Source organism: Lottia gigantea (genome assembly GCF_000327385.1).
Source record: "Lottia gigantea unplaced genomic scaffold LOTGIsca_130, whole genome shotgun sequence".
Lineage (NCBI taxonomy): Eukaryota > Metazoa > Mollusca > Gastropoda > Lottiidae > Lottia > Lottia gigantea.
This window is the reverse complement of record NW_008707426.1, coordinates 173,571-199,537: the sequence shown is the minus strand read 5'-3', so window position 1 is coordinate 199,537 and position 25,967 is coordinate 173,571. Positions and strand designations below refer to the sequence as shown.

The 25,967-nt window shown below is 36.2% G+C and overlaps 4 protein-coding genes across 4 annotated transcripts; 1 reads left to right on the top strand and 3 right to left on the bottom strand.

Moving 5' to 3' along the window:
- Window positions 1–860: 860 nt before the first annotated feature.
- On the bottom strand, window positions 861–3,751 carry LOTGIDRAFT_225011 (hypothetical protein). Its single transcript, XM_009049137.1, has 4 exons — window positions 3,734–3,751; window positions 3,376–3,504; window positions 2,894–2,976; window positions 861–977 (listed from the first exon to the last, which is right to left on the bottom strand). The coding sequence occupies exons 1-4, from the start codon at window positions 3,734–3,736 to the stop codon at window positions 914–916; spliced, it is 279 nt and encodes a 92-aa protein (XP_009047385.1). The 5' UTR covers window positions 3,737–3,751; the 3' UTR covers window positions 861–913.
- A 56-nt stretch (window positions 3,752–3,807) lies between these two features.
- On the top strand, window positions 3,808–8,502 carry LOTGIDRAFT_238085 (hypothetical protein). Its single transcript, XM_009049136.1, has 8 exons — window positions 3,808–3,932; window positions 4,261–4,435; window positions 5,464–5,740; window positions 6,185–6,370; window positions 6,655–6,817; window positions 7,303–7,406; window positions 7,933–8,070; window positions 8,348–8,502. Exons 2-8 carry the CDS (start codon window positions 4,265–4,267, stop codon window positions 8,473–8,475), a joined length of 1,167 nt encoding a protein of 388 aa, XP_009047384.1. The 5' UTR covers window positions 3,808–3,932; window positions 4,261–4,264; the 3' UTR covers window positions 8,476–8,502.
- A 1,616-nt stretch (window positions 8,503–10,118) lies between these two features.
- Window positions 10,119–12,338, bottom strand: LOTGIDRAFT_172268 (hypothetical protein; the record flags this gene model as incomplete). The annotated part of the gene is made up of 3 exons (XM_009049135.1): window positions 10,119–10,545; window positions 11,127–11,331; window positions 12,185–12,338. 3 exons carry the CDS (start codon window positions 12,336–12,338, stop codon window positions 10,119–10,121), a joined length of 786 nt encoding a protein of 261 aa, XP_009047383.1.
- A 784-nt stretch (window positions 12,339–13,122) lies between these two features.
- LOTGIDRAFT_138899 (hypothetical protein) lies at window positions 13,123–14,229 on the bottom strand (the record flags this gene model as incomplete). The annotated part of the gene is made up of 3 exons (XM_009049134.1): window positions 13,123–13,302; window positions 13,805–13,984; window positions 14,023–14,229. Coding segments are annotated over 3 exons (567 nt in total), but the record flags the coding sequence as incomplete, so codon positions are not given.
- Between the last annotated feature and the right edge of the window lie 11,738 nt (window positions 14,230–25,967).

Here is a 25,967-nt window from a genome sequence, read left to right as displayed (position 1 = left end):
ATGTTGTTAAATCCTAGCACATTCAGATCAATCTTCGGTAGTTTCCGTGAGTTAACTAGTCAACTAGTTAATACGAGTGATGCTAAACGGCCCTCGTTAAAGTTACGCTAACACTCAGACACTTGGCAGTTTCCGTTAGCTGCAAAGCGCTAGCGTTACTTTCACGATGGCCGTTTAACGCTCAGATTCAGCTTCACGGAAACTGTCGAATGGAGTGATAGAAATTTTAAAGTTTGTGACCTGAACTACGGTTATGATAATCTGGTGCTCTGGACTAATGAAGACTAACAATGTCATGCAGAGTTTAACGAAATAGTTAGGATTAATGCAGAATGATCTGCTAATTGCCGTCAACTACAGTAATTAGTTTCATGTTAATCAACACAATTTAGTATCACTTTACTGATTGCCTCATTGTCCACTGCCATCTGTCACAGAGAATTAATCCAAGCAGAGTGTTGAGTCCACAAATCAACAAACGTGTGTGTTCATCTTGGCAAAGGGACATGTTCAAGTTCTGCAACACAGAATAAGACTCAAAAGTTCTTATATGGAAAGAACACACACAAACATAGATCACAGTGAGCCACTTTGAATCTCTTCCTCATTTCATCAGTAGAATTTGTAAAAAGGCTATGATATTTCAACTACTTTCAATTAAGTCTATTTCTAAACTTTTAAATGTGGTTTGAAGGCTTTGTTGAAATTTAGGCATTTTTAAAAATTTGATTCATGTAGTCGAGGAAAAGAATCAAAATGGCTGTGAACTGTGTTCGATGTGTTATTTCCTTGTAAGAACCATACATAGTTTGGTGTGCAACAGAGCTTAAGAATTCAAAAAAAAAAAGACAGCATTTTTTCCAAGATTTTATTAATTTTTTTGCTAATTTTTTGTCAATATTTTGTGTAGAGTTTATGCTTCTTTCATTTCTCTCAATCTTCGAACAGCACTTCTTACAGTGGCTGCAGCAGAGGTACTGAAATAAATACAAAAATTTATATTAACATTTTATGACAAAATTCTGGTCATATTTAATGAAAACACTATGAAAGAAATATTTCAAGAATTATTAGCCCACGACTTATTGCACTGATAACATCAATTTGCATCATTCTAATTTTTCATCAGATGTCTGAGGTTCCTGCAATTCCACTAAAAAAAGTGTTAGATGGTGGAAATTGATTCCATTAGTGCCCCCGATACACATACAAACTTTACAAAACCTCTGTTTTATGTTTGTTGTCTGGGATTCAGACCAAGGCCATCCAATACATAAAGCAACAACACTCCTTAAATGCGACAGGGCACACAAATAATAGGGAACTTTGTTGTATTCTCAATTGAAATTAGTATACATTATAAGCTATCAAAAAGTGCCAAGACTTTGCTTATGCAGAATAAGGAAAGATAGCTTGCGTTGCAAGGTAACATACGCCCACTGGCAGCTGTCAGAAATAATTAAAGTCTTTAGTGACTAAAGTACGAATTTTCTTATTTTGAAGAAATTATTTATGCTGAATAATTCCACAAAATTTTTTAAAATCAATATCAATAACCCAAATACAACAAACAATTAAATCACACCTCTCTAATCAAGGGCAAAAAACAACTTTTGACGCGTGTTTACAAAGTCAAGGGCAATAACTCAAAAAATGTTCATCAAAAATATCTCTTGTTAGAACTTGTCTGAGATCTTATCAATTCCAATGATCACTTCAAGTTTCATCAGAATCGGTTGAAAACTGTAGCTTCTATTGTGCTCACAAACAAATTTTGACGCGTTTTTCATAAGTTAATGGCATTAACTCAAAAACTGTTCATCGAAAATGCGTCAAGTTAGAACTTGTCTGAGATCTTATCAATTTCAATGATCACACCAAGTTTCATCAGAATCGGTTGAAAACTGTAGCTTCTATTGTGCTCACGAACTATTTTTAACAAATTTCAACACGTTTTAACAAAGTCAAGGGCAATAACTCAAAAACCGTTCATCAGAAATGCGCCAAGTTAGAACTTGTCCGAGTTCTTATCAATTCCAATGATCACACCAAGTTTCATCAGAATCGGTTCAAAACAGTAGCTTCAATCCTGCTCACGAACTATTTTTAACAAATTTCAACATGTTTTAACAAAGTCAAGGGCAATAACTCAAAAACTGTTCATCGAAAATGTGTCAAGTTAGAACTTGTCCGAGATCTTATCAATTCCAAAGATCACACCAAGTTTCATCAGAATCGGTTGAAAACTGTAGCGTCAATCCTGCTCAAGATCTATTTTTAACAAATTTTGACGCGTTTTCACAAAGTCAAGGGCAATAACTCAAAAACCGTTCATCAGAAATGCGCCAAGTTAGAACTTGTCCGAGATCTTATCAATTCCAATGATCACACAAAGTTTCATTAGAATCGGTTGAAAACTGTAGCTTCAATCCTGCTCACGAACTATTTTTAACAAATTTTGACGCGTTTTAACAAAGTCAAGGGCAATAACTCAAAAACGGTTCATCGAAAATGCGTCAAGTTAGAACTTGACCGAGATCTTATGAATTCCAATGATCACACCAAGTTTCATCAGAATCGGTTGAAAACTGTAGCTTCAATCCTGCTCACGAACAATTTTTAAAAAATTTCAAGGCGTTCTAAGTCAAGGGTAATATCTCAATAATCGTTCATCGAAAATATGTCAAATTCGAACTTGACCGAGATCTTATCAATCTAAAGCATCACACCAAGTTTTATCAAAATCAGATAAAAACTGTAGTCTCTATAGTGCTCACAAGAAATTTTGACAGACGGACTGACGACAATATTTGACCACATATTCATGTGGGCGTATAAAAATCCAGTCACTCATGGCATAATCAGAGATTTCTACGAATAATTGAAGCTATACCTGTAGGTCCAGGCTCCACCAGCTACAACTTTATGGCATTTTTTACAGGCCCAAATACCAACAGCTTTCCTTTTCATACTGTCCTGCAAAAACAATAAAAACAATGTATGAATGAAACAGACCTGTCCAATCAAGTTGAAAAGGTAAAGTGTTAAATCACAGACATTTTAGTCTCTAAAAGAGCAACTGGAATAATTGATATGTGGATATATATGTATATTTTTAGCAACGCAATGGTGTTCCTTTGGCATCGCATCTGTAAGCTTGCATCATAAATTTTGATGATGTTTTTAGGCCACGATACAAATAAGCTTTACCTACTAAGCCAACAAAGCAAAGTGGTCAAACCATACACACTCTGTGTCATGTAACTTCAATTCACAATTTTAATGCATATTTACCCTGCACAGCCTGGTAACTGTGTAAAGGTTCTACAGAAATGTTTGTACATGAAATATTTCTACAAAATTGTAGTTACTTACTTTTCCACAGAAATTGCAAGTGAATTTACTGTGTTGGGAAACTTCGATTTTCTTGATAATTTTTCTCAAAGAGGAACCATATCGTGTTCCATATTTGCCAACAATTCCAACCTTTTTCGTTCTTCGGGCCTGAAATTTAATTCATGACGATTAGACTGTAAATAGCAAATGAAAATAAAATCGTCTGGGGACGTTAAGTTTTTCAACAATTTTGGCATAAGCCATGCTAGAGGTTGAGCAATAGTTCTTAGGAACTGTAGAGCGATGATTTATTTTTTATTTCAGCTAAAAAAAAATATTGATTGTCCTCGGATTGAGGGTATAATTGATGGATTTTCAGAGAGAAAATATTTCTCACCATGTTTGTATTGGATTGTCGACGGAAAAGGAAGTTGAAGAGTTATCTGCCCCTGAGGAATTGTGGGTATTATTATTTATATTGCGTGTTTTACAGAAACTTCGTCTTGGATTTGATGTTTATTTATTTCAACGCTGATCTATAAAGACATATTTCATTTGACTGATTTATTTCAAGATCTCCAAACTTTAGAAAACACGTAAGATAAGTTTTTTCATTAAAATAAGTCCACAATTGTGTTTGTGAACTGTTTGAGTAAACCAGTTATGAAACAGAAAACATTAAAGATGTTCTGAGTCTTTACATTGTTACCTCCCTTGCTACTCTGATGGCCCTTTGGCCAAGTCCACTGACTTGGGCACTTGGCTACTACTAGAAAGAATCCAGATTTTCTATAGGTGAAACTGGAATTTGATTGTTTAGTCAAGTAGTTTAATGTCTATTTAATAATTAAGATGGACATTGGCCCACAATATTTGTGTTTTAGGCCAATGCAGGCCATACTTTATTTTTGATATTTTTTGCAGAATCATGTCTGTGTTTACATGTATAACATGTCGGGTTGCGTTCGCTGATGCAGAGTTACAGAGAAGCCATTATAAAACAGATTGGCATCGTTATAATTTAAAACGAAAAGTTGCAGAGTTACCTCCTGTCACTGCAGAGAACTTCAACAGTAGAGTTTTAGCACAGAAAAGTCAGGTAAGAAAATTTGGTTAGTGGGATTTATTTGAGATAGGCCAACTCGGCAACTGTAAGGTTTGTGTAGTCTTAATATTTTTCATACCAGTGGAAAGAGCACAATTGTTTCTGTAGGCCTTCAGTCTTCTCCATATTAATTTTATCAGCTGATATAGCTTAATTTTATCAGCCGAAATAGCTTAATTTTACCAGCTGATAGAGCCTTATTTCAACTATCTGTAGGCTTGCAGTCTTCTATATTTGAATTTTGAATTACGAGCTGAAAGTGCTCAATTTCAGCTGTTATTAGTAAAGTTGTCTTAATGGCTTTTCCTTTCAAGCTGATAGAGCTCAATTTAGCTATCTTTATAGTCATCTTATTGTTTACTATACCAGCTGATAGAGCTCAATTTAGCTATCTTTATAGTCATCTTAATGTTTACTATACCAGCTGATGGAGCTCAATTTCAGGTATTTATAAACATACCATGGAAATCATGCGGTCTGCCATTCCTGGATATCAGTAATTTTTGCTAAAACAGATTTTTCAAATATTATATACAGTCAAGTAACCTAATTTCGTGCCAACCTATTTTTCGTCCGTCTTCGAAATGATTAATTTATTTAGCAATAAATCACTCTTACCTTTTACATATTTTATTTTGTCAGTCAATATTTTTTTTTGAAAAATCATTGTTCTTTGAAGGAATTGTCACTAGTTATAATGAATTGATATTAAAGATAAATACGAAGAAAAGTTAATTGTACCGCCGAGTATCCATACATGTTTTTCTCAACTTATTTATAGATCAAACATTTTACACAAACATAGGTGACGCATTTTGCCGCAGTTGTCAAGTTGTGTCAAAATTAGAGATTCATAAAGAAAATCGAAACAAACCAGTTTTGATTATTTTAAAGAATATCTGAGGAAACATCTAAGACATAAACAAAATTTTTCTGTTTTTTTAATTTTGACGAAATTCGGTATTTAATCCTTATATGTACTAAAATAGGTTACACCACTGTATTAACTGTTTTCATTTTAGGTTGAAGAATCTGAAAAAAATACTGTTTCACAATGCCTAATTTGCAAAAAGAAATTTAATTCAGAGAATGCGTATAAAACACATGTTAAATCTATAAAACATCAAGAAGCAGAGAAGAATTATGACCCAGAGACTGAAGAAAATAAAAAGAATAAAGCCATCTCCAGATCAGATTCACAAGCAGGCTCTTCCAAGGGGGATAACTCTCAACAGTCAACAGATGCTGCAATTAGTAGTCAGTCACCAGACGCAGAAATGTCAGATGATGATGATGAAGGTAATATTGGCTTTAGAATTATCTTTCTGATGTGAATATGGCTTTCATTCAGTCCATTATTCTTAAAAGGACAGGTGTGCCATTTTGGGGGGTGGATATGTGTCTTGAATATGTAAATGTCTTCAGAATTACTAGAAATGTAAGAATATCTCGTAATTCAATCAAAAATATCTCAAAGTAGGAATTTCTTTTCCTATTCCTAACGATGTCTATTTTTGGCAGTGTCTTAAGAAAAGACTTTTTAACTTTCAAACATGGATAATTCTGGAAACACATGGATTTGGATCCGCAGTGAACTATAAAGATTATTACTGATTGACTAAGAGAAATTCCCCTTTCTGAGACTAATGTACGATCATTAATAAAGGAAATGGCACATTAGTCCCCATAAATGGAATCAGTTGAGGCTATGTTTTGACTGCTGAATATAAATTGTTTTTTTAGAAGGGAGTGAGGTAGAAAGTTGGAACAGCGATGATGTAGAAAGCTTGCCGATAGAAGAATGTTTATTCTGTTCGGTAATCGGTGATAGTTTAGAAGACAATGTAAAACATATGACTGAGGAACATAGTTTCTTTATCCCTGATGCAGAATATTTGGTGAATTTAGAGGGCCTCATTTCATATCTAGGTGAGATATAGATAGATATTGTTAGATATGTGAACTCTCTAAAAGGGGATATTAAGTTGACAAATTTGACAAACAAAGTCATATAGTGGCATTAAGAGGTCTAATCTCAATATGGATTTGCAGCAAAATATTTGCACTGAAGGCTCATTTGCTACAGGCTGATCCCTCGACAGTTGGAAATCGAAAAGGAGTATACTTAAGCCGTTAAAACCAATTAGGTTCAGAAAAGTAGAACGTAAAACTCCATTCATTTCTTTTCATTATGAATCTATGATTATTAACAGGTGAAAAAGTGGGTGTGGCCAACATGTGTTTATGGTGTAATACTAAAGGCAGATCATTCTACTCCAAACAGGCAGCTAAAAATCACATGGTAGATAAAGGACATAGTAAAATGTTACATGAAGGCGAGGCTGTGTTCGAATATTCTGACTTTTATGATTACAGGTTGGTATTTCAGCAGTAAGAATTGATATCAAATGTAAGGCATACATGGTTTTCATATCTGTCCATCATAATTTAAAGGGATTGTAAAGAGGTTTTCTAAAAAAAGATGTGTATCCGGGGAACCAAGAGCCTCAATCAGACGTCTGTGGTTCCTGAAATTCCATTAATACGAAGGGTTTAATGATGTCACTAATAGCTAAACATGCTTTTATCACATAAGCCCCTTTCAAATTAGTGACTTCATCAAACATTTAGTTGAATTACAAGAACTGCAGATGTCTGATTGAAAATTGGAATGATTTAAATTCATATTTTGGAGTTTTTTTTCATTAGGAAAATGTGAAAATTGACCGATTGTACTTGGTCTCAGAAAGGGGAGTTTTTTAGCTGAGCTAATCAGTAATAATGTTCACAGCTTACTGTCAAGAACCAAATCAACCCTTGAAAATGTCAAACTGTCCTGTTAATTAACTATATTATTGTAGAAAAAGTTACCCAGATCATGAAGGAAAGACAGATGAGGAAGAGGAAATGGAAATTGATACACCAGATCTAGTTGGAGAAGGTTTTGAACTGGTTTTACCCTCAGGTAGGTTGACGTTTTCTCATGAAGGAATCGGAAGCGGAAGGCTTACCTGGAAGTCCAGGATTTAATCTCGGCATGGGTCGACTGCAGATGATACCTGATTTTTAGACACAGTTTGCCCCTGTCAGTGATGCAGATAAGAGAGTCTGACATGGAAAAGTCGTTCAGAAGGCCATGTGTGCTATAGGATGTGCATATTAAAGATCCGTCGATAGTTGGAAATAGAAAAAGAGTGGCTAATGCTGCTGTACTGACAAAATTTCCCCCATTGCAAACTGCATGGTTGTTGCCCGTTTAAAACTAAATGCATCTAAATCATTTTTTCAAGTGTTCAACAATTTAAAATGTTGATATTCGCAATCAGAAACACTAACAAACACAGTGGAATTGCAGGAACCACAGACGTCTGATTGAAAATTGGAATGGTACAAATAGGTACTATCAGTGTTCCCAATACACATGAGAAATTTTGAATTTACAATCCCTGTAATGGTAATGATCTATATATTGGTTTTGTTACTTGTTTCAGGTGCCACCATTGGTCATCGATCACTTGCCAGATATTACAAACAGAAATTACGCCATGAAACTCACCGACCACAACATAGAGCCATCATGCCTGGTATTCTTTCTCAATATAGAGCTTTAGGCTGGACTGGAGCTACAGGTAGGAGTTGCTTCCCTTTGTCATTATAGAGTTTAAAGTAAACTGGTTGGTCATTCCATGTAAAGCGTCTCAGTAATACTGTAAGACAAAGCAATGTACCCTCGAAAAAATGGATTACTCTGTGAAAAAATTTGTTAAAATCGACCAATTCCATTATTGCAACTAAACACCATACACCATTGCCCCTCTGAACAATTAAGACTGGATATGGGCTTGGGCCTGGCCCTTTGTGAAAACTAGCTTGTCACAGGGAAAGTATTTCTATTTTCTATTTTAGGACCAATGGTAGAACAGAAGAAGAAAGATATTATGTATATGCAAAAATTACGCAACAAACATTTCGTTCAAGTGGGAGTCAAGGGAAATAAATTGTATAGAAACTATAAGCCACAGAATCCAATTTAAACTGTGATTAAAACATTTTCATTATTATTCGTTATTTATTTCTATTGGAAAGCAATCCGAGAAGAGGGTTTACTCTAGAGGGTTACTGCAGTTTGTGATCCGAGGTGATGGGCAAACTATATCATTCTGTGCCTGAGAATGATAGGGGGGAAACACGTAGAAGGTTGCATAAAACTTTAACCAGTGGTTGTTGTTCCTTAAAGCTGTGTCTATATATATATTCGATTATTGGACAGCTAATACTTATATCAATCGAAAGTAGAGGTGTTCTGATGATCAGGAAAAATCCAAGTTTGTCTCACGAGTCGTTAATTAACTCGTAATAAGCTAATTAACTCGTAATAAGCTGATTACCAAGGAAATGCAGACGATTTTTCTGACCAGTGACCGTCATAGAACGATCAATAATTTGTCTTTTTTCTATTATCCAGTCTGTACTGCCATGGACGTTTATGATTGTCTAGTCCTAAACATCTTCCTCTATTCTAGCCTCTGATAGATATTTTGACAGTTGTCAGCTGGAGTAGAGTCAGAATAAAGACCCTGTTAAATGGGGATTTTCCACACCTCCAAAGATGCGTTTTTCTAATGTTATATTAAATTAACTTTACGGTGACTGTAAATTAGTGTTGGGCATCACCTCAACTTTCGTTTGTTAGTATCAAGTGTCTGTGACCTGATCGCTTTCGTTAAAAAAGACTTTGATGGAACTGGAGACATGACATAAATGATGGTATGACTGAACTACTAAAATATTCATCTTTACAAATATATCTGGGTTTTGAAGGTACCCATTTCACAAAGCCTATTTTTTTCTGTCTCTACACCAGCTGACATCTGTCCCAATAGCTATCAGAGACTGGAATAGGGAGAGACGTTTCGGTCTAATGATTGGCTAAAACAGTAGTATTTTGGTATTCAATTCATTATCTCCAGGAACATGAAAGATTATTTGCCAGTTTAATTTGCAAAAACACAATGAATTAATTCAAATCAGTTTTAACTTTCTGTGTCCCCTTCCAAATAGATTTGGTCCACGATATCAAAATACGAAAATGTGGAAAGTAATTCAAATACAGTTTCGCGCCAGCTTGTGACGTAAACAAACATGGAATCTGAAGAAGACATCATATTGTTACAAGTCAGTTTAATTCTCAAAATCAGGAATATGTGAAACAATGAAATAGTAAGCTATTGAATCGTCAGGTTATGGAAAATTTGGTAAATAGTTTTTCACCCACGGCACAAAATAAATTTTTTGTTTATGTTGAGAAAAGGCCTTTCACGTGCATAAAGATGTTCGACCTACTTTTCAGCTGGTCAGTATGGATGAAATTTAGGAATTGTAAGTTGTGAATTTAGGTAGTCTGAAATAAGACCAAACTTTTGTTCCATTTTTTATAAGCTTTTATTTGTAATAAAGTCAATTCAGTAAGGTCTAAGGTCGGCGTTCTTGAACATTCGTCTGTTTGATGACACCGCCAGTCAATTAAATTCCTACCCTTTTTTGGCTGACGGTGTCATCAAACTGACTAATGTTTTAGAAGGCAGTATTTAGACGCTGACTGAAGTGGCTATATTAAAAATAAAAGGTAATAAAAAACAGGACGAACGTTTGGTAAATTAGACTGTAAAATTTTGGGTTAGTTTCGTATACAATGCATAACAAACCCTTTTTCATAGTTAGATATGACATTTTCTTCCTTTGGGGGCCCTGCATGATCCTTAAAATACTGTATAGTGTACCCCGCATTGGTGAAGCTTTCTTGAAGCTTATCCTTACTTATTGGGAACGCTTGAAATTTAATTGGACCGACGTTATAGAAAGTACATCCCATAACTCCATTGATGACAAAATGGCCACCAGGTTTTTGAAATTTTGATAACCTTTTTGCAAATTTTTCCCAATCTGCTACTTCATTGGCTGCAGATTCAAACGTTAAACTGGAAGTAATGACGTCAAAATGAGGAAAGAGATTTTCTCCGAACACCTTATCGTTAAGCAGATCGACTGGAAATATTCCACCAACTTTGTTTTTCAGGGCAGAAGATCTTTCTTCCCAGTGTTGCCTGAAATAAAGCAAATTCTGAACTGAAGTATGTTTTCATCTGTGTTCCTAGCAATATAGCAAACCATGAACTGAAGTATGTTTTCATCTGTGTTCCTAGCAATATAGCAAATCATGAACTGAAGTATGTTTTCATCTGTGTTCCTAGCAATATAGCAAATCATGAACTGAAGTATGTTTTCATCTGTATTCCAAGCAAGAGCATACCATCTCACGTTGGTAAGTAGATTGATTTTGTATAGAATTTGAAAGTAAGCTATTGTGTTAAAGGGGCATTTTGTTTTTCGCTCAAATTTATTAAAACTATATAACATAATGTAGAAAAATGTGTCCCTTAACATATCTGAAAGATTAGGCTGAAACAATCCGGCCGTAAATATTTAAAAAGTTTACGTAAACTATTTAAGATCATTATGATTTTTGGGAGGTGTTAAAAAACTACTGTATGGATGGCTGAACAATCCCTGTTTTTGAGACCAAGGTACGATTGATCTCACATAATGGTCAACTATGACCTTTAAGGCATTAACACATGACACCACGCCCTTTTTTTTTGTTAACGCTTCCACGTCGACTACATACCCTTTATTTTCAAGCTTTGTGACATACTGGAACAGAGCTTTAAAATCTTGTCTGGATGATCCAATCAACCATTGGTATAAGTAATCTCGATTAGAAGGTGCATAGTCACTGAAGAAGATCTCTTGAACGTAAGGTTCGGCAGTGACCACTGAGATAGGTATAGGTCCTGTCCCGACATCCATTAGTCGTCTGCCCTTTACTGCACCTGGAATATTATATTGCAACACAACGATAATTGAACGATTTCATTAAATGCAAATCTAGAGGTTCCGTTTTCGTGTCTGAGTTAGTAGGTAGAGTGCAACAGGCCCGTAACCAGACTCGATTGTTCGGAAATAAAATGAACGAAGTTTTACGTCCTACTTACGCAACGCCATGCAGGGTGCAATGAGTGAAATTTTGCCAAGACAGCAGCATTAGCCTGCTTTTTTTCGATTTCCAACTGTCGAGGGATCTTTAACTTGCGCAGCCTGTAGTACACGCGTCCTCGGTTTATTGTCCCATCCGAATGACGAGACGCTTATTCCATGTCAGCCCCTCTTAGGCCTATCCCGACCTCTGCTGAGATTGAACCCTATTGAAGATTTTCAGGTTAGCGAGCAAGCGTACGGGCCCGGAGGGCATGCTTTTCCAGGTCGGCGGCGCCAGCTTTCTCTTTTTTTATTTTTATACGCCCACATGAAATGAGGGGGCGTATATTTCGGTCGGTCGGTCCGTCCACAATTGCTCGTAAACACTCTACTAACACATTCTTGACTGATTTTAACAAAACGTCGTATGAGTGTACGTCATCACCCAAGGATGAACCCTATTAAAAATCAGAAGAATCAGAAAATATTTAGTATAAGTTACTGCCCTTGTTCTTGAAAACGCGTTCAATTTTTAGCCGGACACACTCCAGAAGGCACAATTCTTGACGGATTTTGACGAAACTTGGCATGAGTGTTTGTCATCACCCAAAGATAAAACCTATTGAAAATCAAAAATATTTAGTATGAGTTATTGCCCTTATTCACATTGAAACTCTTCAGGGCATCCTTGGATGAATTTCAGCTTACCTGATTTATAAATCTCATTGTAGCAAGCGAAAAAAAACTTTCGCAGTCCGCCTTCGTCTTCAAAATTACTGGAGGTAGTTTTGAGGTAATCTTCAGGCGTAAAATCCGTCAAATAATCTTCATTTTGCTTCAATTGACTTTTATCGGCCGACATATTGTAGACGAAAATGAGTACGTTTGTTCTAACTGATAAAAAAATCAAATGTCACCAACAGACCTACTTTTATGCAATTACACAGACGCATGAACTATATTTATTACACGTAGTGTCCGAAACACAGAGCTTGTAATAGCCCTTTCTGTCTTCATTATATGTATAATCAGGCCCATAGCACGACTTCATTGTTGGGAGTAATATAACCGGAGAGGCAAGGTGTTTTCAAAGGGGCAGAGGGGGGAGGTCTTACCCCCTTGTAATCACGGCCGGAGTACTATCAGTTGTACAGTGGCCCAACTACTATTTGAACTGGTCCACGGACCCCACTCTTAAGCTCCACCCCCCCCCCCCCCCCCTAAAAAATACAAAATTAAAAAAATCTATAAGTGTAACGCACAATATAGTAAGTTAGTCTCTTAGTCTTACTGTAGACCATGGTACGTAGATTCGGATGATGATATTAAATGAATAATAATTGTACAGAAATGAAATAACGTATGGAGGGCAATCGTGGTCGAGAATATTCATAATTATTTAATCTATCGTCACGTTGAAATACAGTTGACCCATATTTTTATATTCCTGGTTTTGCCCCTCCGACCTGCATCACTAACAGTGAGATGTCAGCCCGTTCGACCTGCACCACGAACAGTGAAATGTCTGCCCCTTCGACCTGCAGCACTAACAGTGAGATGTCAGTCCCTCCGACCTAAATTACTAACAGTGAAATGTCTGCCCCTTCGACCTGCATCACTAACAGTGAGATGTCAGCCCCTCCGACCTAAATTACTAACAGTGAAATGTCTGCCCCTCCGACCTGCATCACTAACAATGAGATGTCAACTCCTCCGACCTTCATCACTAACAGTGAGATGTCAACCCCTCCGACCTGTATCACTAACAGTGAAATGTCTGCCCCTCCGACCTGCATCACTAACAGTGAGATGTCAGCCCCTCCGACCTAAATTACTAACAGTGGAATGTTAGCCCCCTTGAGCTGCATCACTGACAATGAGATGTCAACTCCTCGGACCTGCATCACTAACAGTGAGATGTTAGCCCCTCCGACCTGCATCACTAACAGTGAGATGTCAGCCACCCGTACCTGAAAAACTAACAATGGGATGTCAACCCCTCAGACCTGCATCACTAACAGTGAGATGTCAGCCCCTCCGACCTAAATTACTAACAGGGAATGTTAGCCCCCTAAGCTGCATCACTAACAATGAGATGTCAACTCCTCCGACCTGCATCACTAACAGTGAGATGTCAGCCCCTCCGACCTAAATTACTAACAGTGGAATGTTAGCCCCCCTGAGCTGCATCACTAACAATGAGATGTCAACTCCTCCGACCTGCATCACTAACAGTGAGATGTCAACCCCTCCGACCTAAATTACTAACAGTGGAATGTTAGCCCCCCTGAGCTGCATCACTAACAGTGAGATGTCAACTCCTCCGACCTGCATCACTAACAGTGAGATGTCAGCCACTCGTACCTGAAAAACTAACAATGGGATGTCAACCCCTCCGACCTGCATTACTAACAGTGAGATGTCAGCCCCTCCGACCTGCATCACTAACAGTGAGATGTCAGCCACTCGTACCTGAAAAACTAACAATGGCATGTCAACCCCTCCGACCTGCATCACTTACAGTGAGTTGTCAGCCCGACCCCGACCTGCATCACTAACAGTGAGATGTCAGCCCGTTCGACCTGCATCACTAACAGTGAGTTGTCAGCCCCTCCGACCCCGACCTGCATCACTAACAGTGAGATGTCTGCCCCTTCGACCTGCATCACTAACAGTGAGATGTCAGACCCTCTGACCTGCCTCACTAACAGTGAGATGTCAGACCCTCTGACCTGCATCACTAACAGTGAGATAGATGTCAGCCCCTCTGACCTGCATCACTAACAGTGGATATACCGGGGTGAATAACGATGTGAATTAACAACTATCGTTGATCATTGAAGAAGTGACAAACATATCGCCCCATCGTATCTCTTGTCTACATAATTAGTGTATTTTGTTCCATGCTTGTGACTAGCTACAAACAATGGGGAATTGGTCTTAATTAAATTGGCACCGACATGGAATTGGTAATTATTTCTTCCTTTCTCATCTCCAGCCTTCCGTATCGGAACACAGCCCACGACTTGAAACCAATCTCTAACTTGACGGTTGACATGGAACAAGCGTATAGTCATTTGAAAGAGAAATCAGAGACCCCCTATCAGTGATGTGGACCGAAGGGACTGAGGCGGGCCGTAGTCAGATTTGATTGTTCGGAGGGGCAAGTGATATATGCGAAGGGACAATGGTGTTTAGTTGCAGTAATAGACTTGGTCGGTTGACAGAATTTTTTCAGGGGGAAGGGCGGGGGCATAATCCGTGTATTTACCGGCAAGGACTGACATTGTAAAAGAGTGCAATCGGCTTGGGTAATTAGCCTATAGGCTTCAATTGAACCTCACACCTGGACACTTATGTAGGCCCACGTTCGGTATGACTGTATGGGCATATTGTTTTACTTGTATTTTTCCGCATTGTGTAAAAATATTGGATAATCGTTCGTTCGTTCTTTCATTCCATTTGCTCCCAACGACAATTTTTACTCGTCGCCATTGTGGGTGCACTTGGTTCATTTTGAGAGAAAATTCGTCGTCAATTTAATCGAATTGCTAGAAAAGTAATAGAAAGCACGAAAGTAACTCGGTCGTAGGAAAACAAGGCCGAGTGAAATGGATTCTATATTTGTTATTCTTATAATCATGTGTCAAATATTGTTGAACTAGTCTTGAGTTGTTCTTCTGAAATCAGTCGAAAGTTTCATCAATCTATTTTTTAAAGACATCGTACATTGTAGTTGATTTGTATCGATGGATGAAATTTCATTGAGGTTTATCTCAGGCTATCTGTCGACATATCAAAGGCTCAACTACCATAAGGCTAAGGACTTGTTGAACTTAGAAAATGAAAAAAAAATCAGGAGATTATAATTTAAAAAAAATTTCGAAGGGGGTCCCCTAACCCACTACGGTCCAAGGGCCCCACTCATCTAGGTTTATCTCAGGCTATCTGTCGACATATCAAAGGCTCAACTACCATAAGGCTAAGGACTTGTTGAACTTAGAAAATGAAAAAAAAATCAGGAGATTATAATTTAAAAAAAATTTCGAAGGGGGTCCCCTAACCCACTACGGTCCAAGGGCCCCACTCATCTAGGTGAGCCACTGAGACATATGTTTCAGATATAAAATCTTTATTAACAAATACTGGCAGTGGAACTTTGTTTTGTTTGAACCAATTCAATTTCTATGGTTCTAAAAATTCGAGAAAAACTCGACCACTTTGTGAGGTTACTATCTCTTAGGGAGCCCATACGTCAGCCCATTTGAGCAAAGACCCCCAAATTTTCTCATGTTGTCGACACGCTTCTCAGGTACATAATCATCTTCAGCTAATTCTGAAAACGGAACTTTGTGTTTTGTTTGAACCAATTCGATTTCTATGGTCCTTAAAATTCCAGAAAAACTTGTACATCTCTAAAGCCTATATCGAATGAGCTCAAAGAGCAGCGACCCCCAAACTTCACCAATACATAGTTTAAGTTGATGGTAATCATATTATGAGAATTGAATTAAGATGTGGAACGATTCTTCTCAGTTTAATCTAATCTTATTCACATTAGAAAATCGAATTTCCTTCAAAGTCTAAAATAATACGACTAGACATAGATATTCCTACCCAACTTCCGGCGAATTGTTACTCCCTTAATCTTATCACTTCGTTTACATAAGAAAAGATTCCACCGATTCACTTCACCGCTTGTCGTCTGCTTCTTTGGAAATTTTGTAGACTCCTTCTTCAATTTGTATTGTTGCAGAGTTGTTCATGTAAATTCTGTATTTGTACGAGATTAATGACGCATTGATGATTTTGACAGAGGAACAATTCTAATATTTTGAAACGTTGTAAATCTTGGGGAAAGATCCAAATTGAAGCAAATTTCTCTAAGTGACTAATTGTCCGAGATGCCCCTAGAATTATTTAAGGAGGGTTATTTCGACATCATCCAGTAATCAATTGATGCCGTTAACAGCCGACCAAGGTATAGCTCTATGGTCTATTTTGCCGTCGCGTCATGATTTCCGTTGGAATCGATCCTCTGATTATTTCCTATTCTCCTTCTTATTACACAGATTAGTACGCTTAAACCCACTTACCGTTTTCTTGATTTACTTATCCATCCGCCTAGTGTAGTTACATGTTCAAATAGTCTGTGTTAATCTGGTCGGTATTGTATTGATTTTTTACGAGGCACAGTGTAACAGGCTAAAAACCAAACTTTCGTTCCGTTTTTTTTGTTAGCTCTTATTTTTAATATAGGGCCTACGAAGTGGCTTCAGTATATAAAATATAGAATTAAAGTTAAAAAAAACGGAACGAAAGATTGGATTCTTCAAATTAAGCCGTGTTTTGTCATCGGGGACACTGCTAGCATAAATTTGCAATCAGACGTTGTGGTTCCTGCAATTCCACTAAAACTAAGTGTTTTACAACGTCATTTATCGTTAAGGTCTTAGGCCTATCTGATATAAGCATAATAATATGTCGCTATTAGTGACGTCAGTCAACACTTAGTTTTGGTGGAATTTCAGGAACCACAGACGTCTGATTAAAAATTGGAATGGTGCAAATTGATGATATCAGTGTGCTCGATACACTTAAAACAAAATAAAGAAAACCTCTTTACAATCCCTTTAACAATGTAATAATTACCAATATCCGACGGGTTAACTAAGACTACACTGATGTTCTCGAGAGATAAAAAGCTATAACAAAGAGGTAGATCGAATCGACGAAAAGATAAAAATTGCTAAACAGTGAAAATAAGCGTGAAATGGTAGTAAATGCAATAATAAGTGAGCTATATGGAATACTCGGGTTATTGTAAATAATATTATATCAGTTAGTTTGTTAGCCTGGTTTCTCGGTGGGAGATTTCAGATAGGCATTATAGACCTTATTCCATACGAAACTGCGTATGGTTTTTACGTGGAAAGAACATACACGAACGTATTTCACTGCCATTTTGAATCATTATTAAGTCGTTTTTTAAAAAAAAAAAGCCTTTTATTTCAACAAAGCTTTCAAATCACACTTAAAGCCATTTTTAAACCTTTAAATATGAATTGAAATGAAATGAATGGAGTTTTACGTCCTACGTCTCTGCACCATGTGGGCTAATTAAGACAGACAACGCCATGCAGGGTACAATGAGGGACATTTTTCCAGGAAATCTACATTAGCCTGCTCTTTTTCGGTTTCCAACTGTCGAGGGGTCGTTGACGCGCACAACCTGTAGCTCAAGGGGCCTCGGTTTACTGTCCCAGCTGAACGACTAGACGCTTTTGCCATGTCAACTCCTCCTACCTGCATCACTGACAGTTGAAAAATTTGAAGGTATCATCTCGACCTATGAACCCTGGACCTTCAGGTTAGCGAGAAAGCGTCTGACTCACTGAGCCACTGCGGCTCCCAAATGTGATTGGAAGTCTTTATTGAAATAGTATAGTCCTTTTAAAAATTAGACTTATTAAGTCGAAGTATTGATTCAAAATGGTTGTGAACTACGTTCGTGTGTGTTATTACTAAGCAAGACATTTTAAAGTTTTGTATGGCATAATTGTAGAAAATTTATTTTGGAATTCCAATCATCTCATTGGTCAATCACTAAATCGATTTCAAATCTAATTCTATTATCCAATCAGATTACCATATTTTTAAAGTCTGGATTTATTTTAGTTACGTTTCCGGTAATATGGCCCCAGGCTGTTTTGGAAAGGTTACCATATCCTGTCTCTAGACTCTACCGACACCCACCACAATACTTACTTACTACCGAATAACGACCAATTCTCACTGTTAGAATAGTGCTCAATGCACTTGTAGAGCGATATAGAAATACCACTGTTAAAATAGTGTTCAATACATCAATTGTAGAGCGATATAGAAATACCACTGTTAAAATAGATCTCAATACATCAATTGTAGAGCGATATAGAAATACCACTGTTAAAATAGTGCTCAATACATCAATTGCAGAGCGATATAGAAATACAACTGTTAAAATAGTGTTCAATACATCAATTGAAGAGCGATATAGATATACCACTGTTAAAATAGATCTCTATACATCAATTGTAGAGAGATATAGAAATACCACTGTTAAAATAGTGCTCAATACATCAATTGTAGAGCGATATAGAAATACCACTGTTAGAATAGTACTCAATACATCAATTGTAGAGCAATATAGAAATACCACTGTTAAAATAGTGCTCAATACATCAATTGTAGAGCGATATAGAAATACCACTGTTATAATAGTGCCCAATACATCAATTGTAGAGCGATATAGAAATACCACTGTTAAAATAGATCTCAATACATCAATTGTAGAGCGATATAGAAATACCACTGTTAAAATAGTGCTCAATACATCAATTGTAGAGCGATATAGAAATACAACTGTTAAAATAGTACTCAATACATCAATTGTAGAGCGATATAGAAATACCACTGTTAAAATAGTGCTCAATACATCAATTGTAGAGCGATATAGAAATACCACTGTTATAATAGTGCTCAATACATCAATTGTAGAGCGATATAGAAATGCCACTGTTAAAATAGTGCTCAATACATCAATTGTAGAGCGATATAGAAATACCACTGTTGAAATAGTGCTCAATACATCAATTGTAGAACGATATAGAAATATTAAAACGGAACTCAGAGTTTCATGCTATGCAATCTTCAGACAATTTGCATGTGTACCGATTGAAGTTTGACAAGTAGAACTTATTCTCATGTCTTCACTTCGAGACAAGTTCGGATTGTTTGTTTAGAGACGTGTACTTAGGGACATCAATGATAGAAAGCTTCTCAATTAAACACAAGACATACAGAGAAATAGAAAGTGAAATTCCTAGATATTTTTACTTTATTATGCGAATTTCTAGTACTTCTGAAGACTATTTACTATTTATTCAAGACCCAAATCAACCTCCGAAAATGACGAAGCTGTCTCTTTAGATAAAGAAAATTATTTAACCCCCATCCCCCACTACCCAAACTGTTGCCCCTGACTTAAAGAAAATACAAAATAAATACATCAATTGTTAAAACCTACGGAAAAAAAATTAATCCGCTATTTTCCATTCCACCTGGGATTTTTTTCTATAAAGTAAGCGACATGATCTTCACGTGTCTCCATTTCGTCCATACTGACTCATCTTGTTTTATTTTATTCTTCAGGCTAGACTGAAACATCTGTCTCTTTTCAAGCCTCTGATAGTTTTTTGGACATATGTCAGCTGGTGTAGAGACAAAAAAAATAGGCTCTGTTAAATGACTTTCTGCATCTCTGCGGATGCGGCGGTTTTAAATATTTTTAAATACCTCGTATATGCAAAACCCAGATATATTCGGAAAGATGAATATTTTCTCCCTTATACACCATTTATGTCACGTCCCTGATTTCACCAAAAATACTAACAAAACGAAAGTTACGATGTTGCCCAATACCAATTTACAGTTGTCGTAAAGGTAATGTAATATTATGTAAGTAAAAACGCGTCTTTAGAGGTGTGGAAAATCCCCATTTAACAGGGCCTTTTCAATCTGACTCTACTCCAGTCGACAACTTTCAAAATATCCATCAGAGGCTAGATTAGAAGCAGACTAGCCAGTTCTATAAAAAAAAAATTATTACGTGGGGGATTTTTTTAAAGCAATTCATAAAATACTGTTATAGGTGTGTAAAGCCACGATGGCTCACTCAGTTTTTTTTTACTCGTCTGAAGGTCGTGATTTTTATCATGACCTAGGCTTTGTGTGGGGGTTAGAGGCGAAGTGGGAATAAGGGCGAAATAAGAAGGGGGCAGGAGGCGAAATAAAAAAAAAAGAGCAAGGTGTACAAGGAGCGAATCGGGAAGGTAAATTCTAGGACGATATGAGAATGAACTATTTTTTTTGGCGGTGGACGCCCTGGCCAAACTTTCCCGATATCCTGATGCTACTTCTCGATTGTGTTTGTCAACTGGGCATCTCTTTCAGAGAGTCCACGTTTCTTATTGTGTTTAGTTGGAACTCATTAACCTTTTCAGTGAATCTACACATACGAAACTACGTAGGCCTATACACCACGAATGTAGTTCACAACCATTTTGAATATCTTCCTTAATAAGGCGAACTTTTAAAAGGCTATATGATATCCCAATACTTCAAATCACATGTAAAGTTTTAGAAATGGCTTATGTGATTTGAAGTCTTAGTTAAATATTATAACCTTTTTAAAATTTCGACTCTTTTAAGTCCAGGTATAGCTGATTCAAAATGACTGTGAACTACGTTATTTCCATGTAAGAACCATACGTAGTTTCATAATGTAACTACATAGCTAATGATTTCCTTGAGGGTCATTTACTAATTGAGGTATGAATATATGAACACAATTTTTAGGATAATGATTGCTTGACAAAGACGGAAGTATCATCGTCGAAATGTCGCAAGTTATTTATCAAAGTAATTGTTATCCATAAAATTGCTAATGATATTTGTCAACTCGTGAATCTACATTGCTAAAATGATATTGTAATATCTTATTCATATATGTATTTTTCAATAAAACTTGTTGTTATTGCATCGGGAAGCAGTAACAATGCTATATTTTTAGGCCTACACATATCATATTGAATACACGAGAACATTCAAAAAAGTTAAAAAACATAACGAATCATATTCATACATATTCTCAAGTGTTTGCATATCATTTAAAAGGACAGTTTCGCCATTTTTCTGAGTAAATCGTACCCTGGTCTCGAAAACAAGAATTGTTCCGCTAAACTATCCAGCATTAGGATAAACTTGTTATGATATTAAAGAGACCTTTGCGGTATTTCTGGGAGTAAATCATACCTTGGTCTCGAAAACAGGAATTGTTCAGCTAAACTTTCCAGCCGTGGGATAAACCTGTTATAATGTTAATTGGACAGTGGCGCTATTTCCGGGAGTAAATCATACCTTGGTTTTAAAAAACAGGAATTGTTCCGCTAAACTTTCCAGCCTTGTGATCAACATGATATAATGTTAAAGGAACAGTTGTGGTATTTCAGTGAGCAAAGCGTACCTTGATCTCAAAAAGGGAAGGTTCCGCTAAACTTATCCGTAATAGTGTTCACAGCTTACTGTCAAAATTTTAGCCTTTCTTTCTCCGTGTATCCATAATCATCTATGTTTGAAAGTTGTTTTAACGAGTCGTCTGACAAATCAAAAACTTATCGTAGGCCTACAGCGACGTTATTGGTATTATCTCTTGTAGACCTTATCAACAAGACGTAGTATTAGTAGTAAGGGCCTAGTACTTTCGAATATCCCAATTTACAGCATTTGGATAAACGTTTGGTATAAGGTTTATAAACCAGACGTCGAATTGTGAATCTGAAAAATGATACGGGTAGACCAAATTTGCATCAGTGGGTGAGACGAAAAAATTAGTCGTCTTTGTCCCTTCAACATAGTCACTTGTCACTTTAAATCTTGACGTCAATTCTTGCTTTGAACATGAAAAGGGAATTCCGCGCCATTTTGTCTACATATTTGTGTAAAAATCGAGAAAAACAGCGGGAAAATACAATAGAATATCGCGTGATTCCGAAAGTGACAAAATAAGAACAACTCAATGGAATTAAAACTGACATAAAACATTACAATTCTGGCGACAAGTGACTTGAACTTTGACCCCAGAAATTACCTCAAATTCAAACGAACAAACGTCAAATCGGATTCGAACCCACAACATCCAATTTTTGGGGAATCTCTTAAATCATAATGGTGTCATGTACGGAATTCCTCGTTGGGTGTAAAGGTTAAGACCCCTGAAGGCAAATATATAGGCCCCAATTACGCGGGAGATACAGACGACAAAAAAAAGAAAACTGAAAACCTCCTCCTGAAAGAACACTCTCGGTACGATTGAATTCCATTGCAACGTTACTTTTACTGTGAAAGTTAACTTTGAGATTGCCTCCAGGTAGGCTAATCTACATGTTGTCTATTTTTAACTACGTATGCACATGAAATGACCTACATATCAGCCAAAAAAAGTTTCCCTTTTACCAATGTGATTGCCATAATATCCCACGGTTGATTTTCTTGTAGGGGACTACATTTTTCCAATTTTCACTTACATTTCCAGGTAGGCCAACAACAATTTTTATTTTCACGTACTTTTCTAGGCCCTCCAAACATTTAAGACCTACAGCAGCCAGGTCGTAGTCGCTTTACAAGAACTTAACAAACCATGATTACGTCACTATCAAAAAAAAATCATTTACTCTTTAAATATAGGCTAGGCCTACATGAAAATGACAGCTTGAAATAATGAAAATAAAAAATACCATCAATCGAAATTTTTCAGATAAATCGGTGAGGGTGTTTTTTTTTCAAGCAGAATATAATTCCTCTCAATGAAATTTCGCGAGTCATTCTGACGATATCTGGGAGAAATCGAGCGATGTTTCTCTCCTTCTATAATGTTCTGATAAAGCGATAATATTTTACTAGAAGAAAAGATTATAGATAATATAAACGAAGAAATTGGGAAAATTTCGCGCACTTTCCCGGCTTAATACGGTTATTCCTTCACTTGTCGTCGGAGCATCTCGACGCCATATTGATTGGTGCACGTGCTCGTGACGTCACAATATATTTGAGTAAAATGCGGAGTGGATTGTGAATGTGGGTGGTTTATTTAAGTTAGAATGAAACGTTAGTCAAGCAGGAATATTTAAACACTGCTTAAGGTACTCGACAAACTCGAGAAGGCGAACGACTGGAATTTTGGTGACGGGTGCTCGAACGATCTGATTTTGTTTTACTATCTTGTTGGTAAAAAAGAAGTTGGCAAAAGACAAAATAACTTCGGTAAGTAAATTTTCTTCTAATATTATAATCGAAGCTTTTGATATATCAAAGTTATCTTTTAAAGAAAACCCCCTTCAATCATTACAATTACCGTCGTTAATTGCCAAAGGCCAAAATATTATCTTTTTCGTGCAATATAGCGTATACTATAAATATAGACACGGCTTTATGGAACAACAATCACTGGTTAAAGTTTTATGAAACGTTTCGACGTGTTTCCCCCGTCGTCCTCAGGAACATATTGATAAGAGGGGATGGGAAAATTATATATACATTAATGCTCATTATTGATATTAATAATCTTTTATCTCTTGTGTTTTCTTAATAATAAGAATTAATGTGTATATAGTTTGCCCATCGCCTTTTTTTGGAAACTACACTTTTTTGATAAATTTGTGAGAAAAAAAAGAAATATTATATCTCTCAAACTTCATTTCAAAAAATTTGTCCAAAATTAGTAATTTTTTTATAAATATTTTGCTGGAACTTTAACCGTATTATTGAGTATATTATGATATAATTTTATTGCAATGTTAACGATACCCAACGGCACTGGTTATTGTCTATGTTTACCGCGATGATTACACACTTGAGTCATCTTCAGAAAAATTAAAAATATAAAAAAAAAACACGCACAAAAACTGTCAGTCCAACGGCTATATCTTGTGTAAGCAAATAGATGCCAATAACATATTGTTAAAGGGATAGATGTGCCATTTTTGGGGGGTTGATTTTAGACTTGAATATATGTAAATAGTCTTCAGAAGTACTAGAAAAGTACGAAAATCGCATAATTCCTTCAAAAATACTTTAAACCAACAATTTTACTTACTATTTCTGTATATGTCTTTTCACAGAGCATCTTAAAATTACGAGTCGTCATAACGCGGATAATTCTAGACACACGTGGAATTGAAGGCTCAAATGTGAATGGTGAGCTGTTAACACTTTTACTGATTGGCTTGGCTAAAAAATTCCCGCATCTGAGACTAAAGTATGATTGGTAAAAAGAGTGGTGCATCTTTCCCTTTAATCGTATATTTTTTTAGTTTTTACTTTATATCGGTTACTTCGTTAATTCATTATCGGTCATTTTTTGTTTGCACGTTCCTATTTGTAGTGTATTTGAGCAGCTATGTCGCACCAGGCAGGGTATGCTTACTCTTCTAGACACCTGATACCACTTTTCATTATGAAATATTTGCTCACCTATGATTGATATACTACCTCATGTGGAAAGTATAGTTCGAACAAATGGTAGTCGTGGATTCTAATCTCGGTCGACGTGTGAAAGTCCGATGATCTTGATTAAGTCATCTTAACGCAATGCCACTCGACCCATCTGTAAATGTGTACGTTTAATCCGAGAAATATCGATGATCAGCCTTATAAAAATTAGACTATAATTTCAAACAAACAATGGACATCAGTTGTAAAATCCTTGTAATATATAGTACAGTGGTTCCTTATTTTAAAATTTACAGATTTAAATGCAAATTGGTATCTGTATAGATCTTATTGCAAAATTCGGCCAAAAATGATCTATTTTCCTTTTCAAATGATAGTCGAATGGGATTAATCCATACGAAATTTCATGTAAGAGTTTTTTGAAGAATGTTTAGTAAGCTTTGCAAATGTTGATAGGTTGCGACTAACATCAAAGCTAAAATCAGTAATAGTGTTCACAGTTTATCGTCAAAATTTGAGTCTTCAAATCCATGTGTGTCCAGAATTATCTGCGTTTGAAAGTAAAAATGACGACTCATCTTTTCAATGTCATATATAGAAAAGACGTATACAAATAGAAAGTGAATTCATAGTTTGAGACATTATGCGATTTTCGCACATTTTTAGTACTTCTGAAGACTTTAATATATAGTACTGACCCAAATCAAACCCTGAAAATGGCAAACCTGTCCCTTAAAATGCGATATACTCTTATCGATATTTGCCGAACTTTAAAGTGTTTAACCCCCTGAATAGCATATTAACCAGCTCATAAAACCGTGTCATTTAAAATGAATGTCACTTTCAGTTCGTCTACAATTAGTTCAATACGATTTCACAACAATAAAGGATCATAAATTAATGTGGAAATGCCTTTGGCTTAAATTGTTTTGTGGAATTATTTTTGCTAGTTTTTCTAATCTTCAACTCGCCGACATCTGTCATTGTATATATCTTGCTTTGAAAAGATTTTTTTTTCAAAAAAATTAAGCGAATAATGTCTACTTATTACAAATGTATTGCCATATGATTTTTTGATTACAAAAATCGTAATCTGCAGCGGATTATAAGTCGCAGACTTGAATTATGAGGTAGTCATAATCTGCTTTGGAATGTTCAATAATTCCTTAATTCCTAAATTCATTATCTGCGACTACAATACTTAACGCTTTATTTATATATTGCCTTTGTTTTTTTTTGTTTTTTTTGTTAAGTCTTATTATGTTAAGAATTTACCAGAAGTTCACATTCTAATGCAACTTAGACCAAACTTTCGTTCCATTATTTTTATTAGCTTTTGTTAATGATACAGCCACTTTAGTTAGGGTCTAACGATAGCTCTCTTTAACGTTCGCCAAATTAACCTTTAGACCCAGCTCGATGACGTCTGCTTTAACCAATC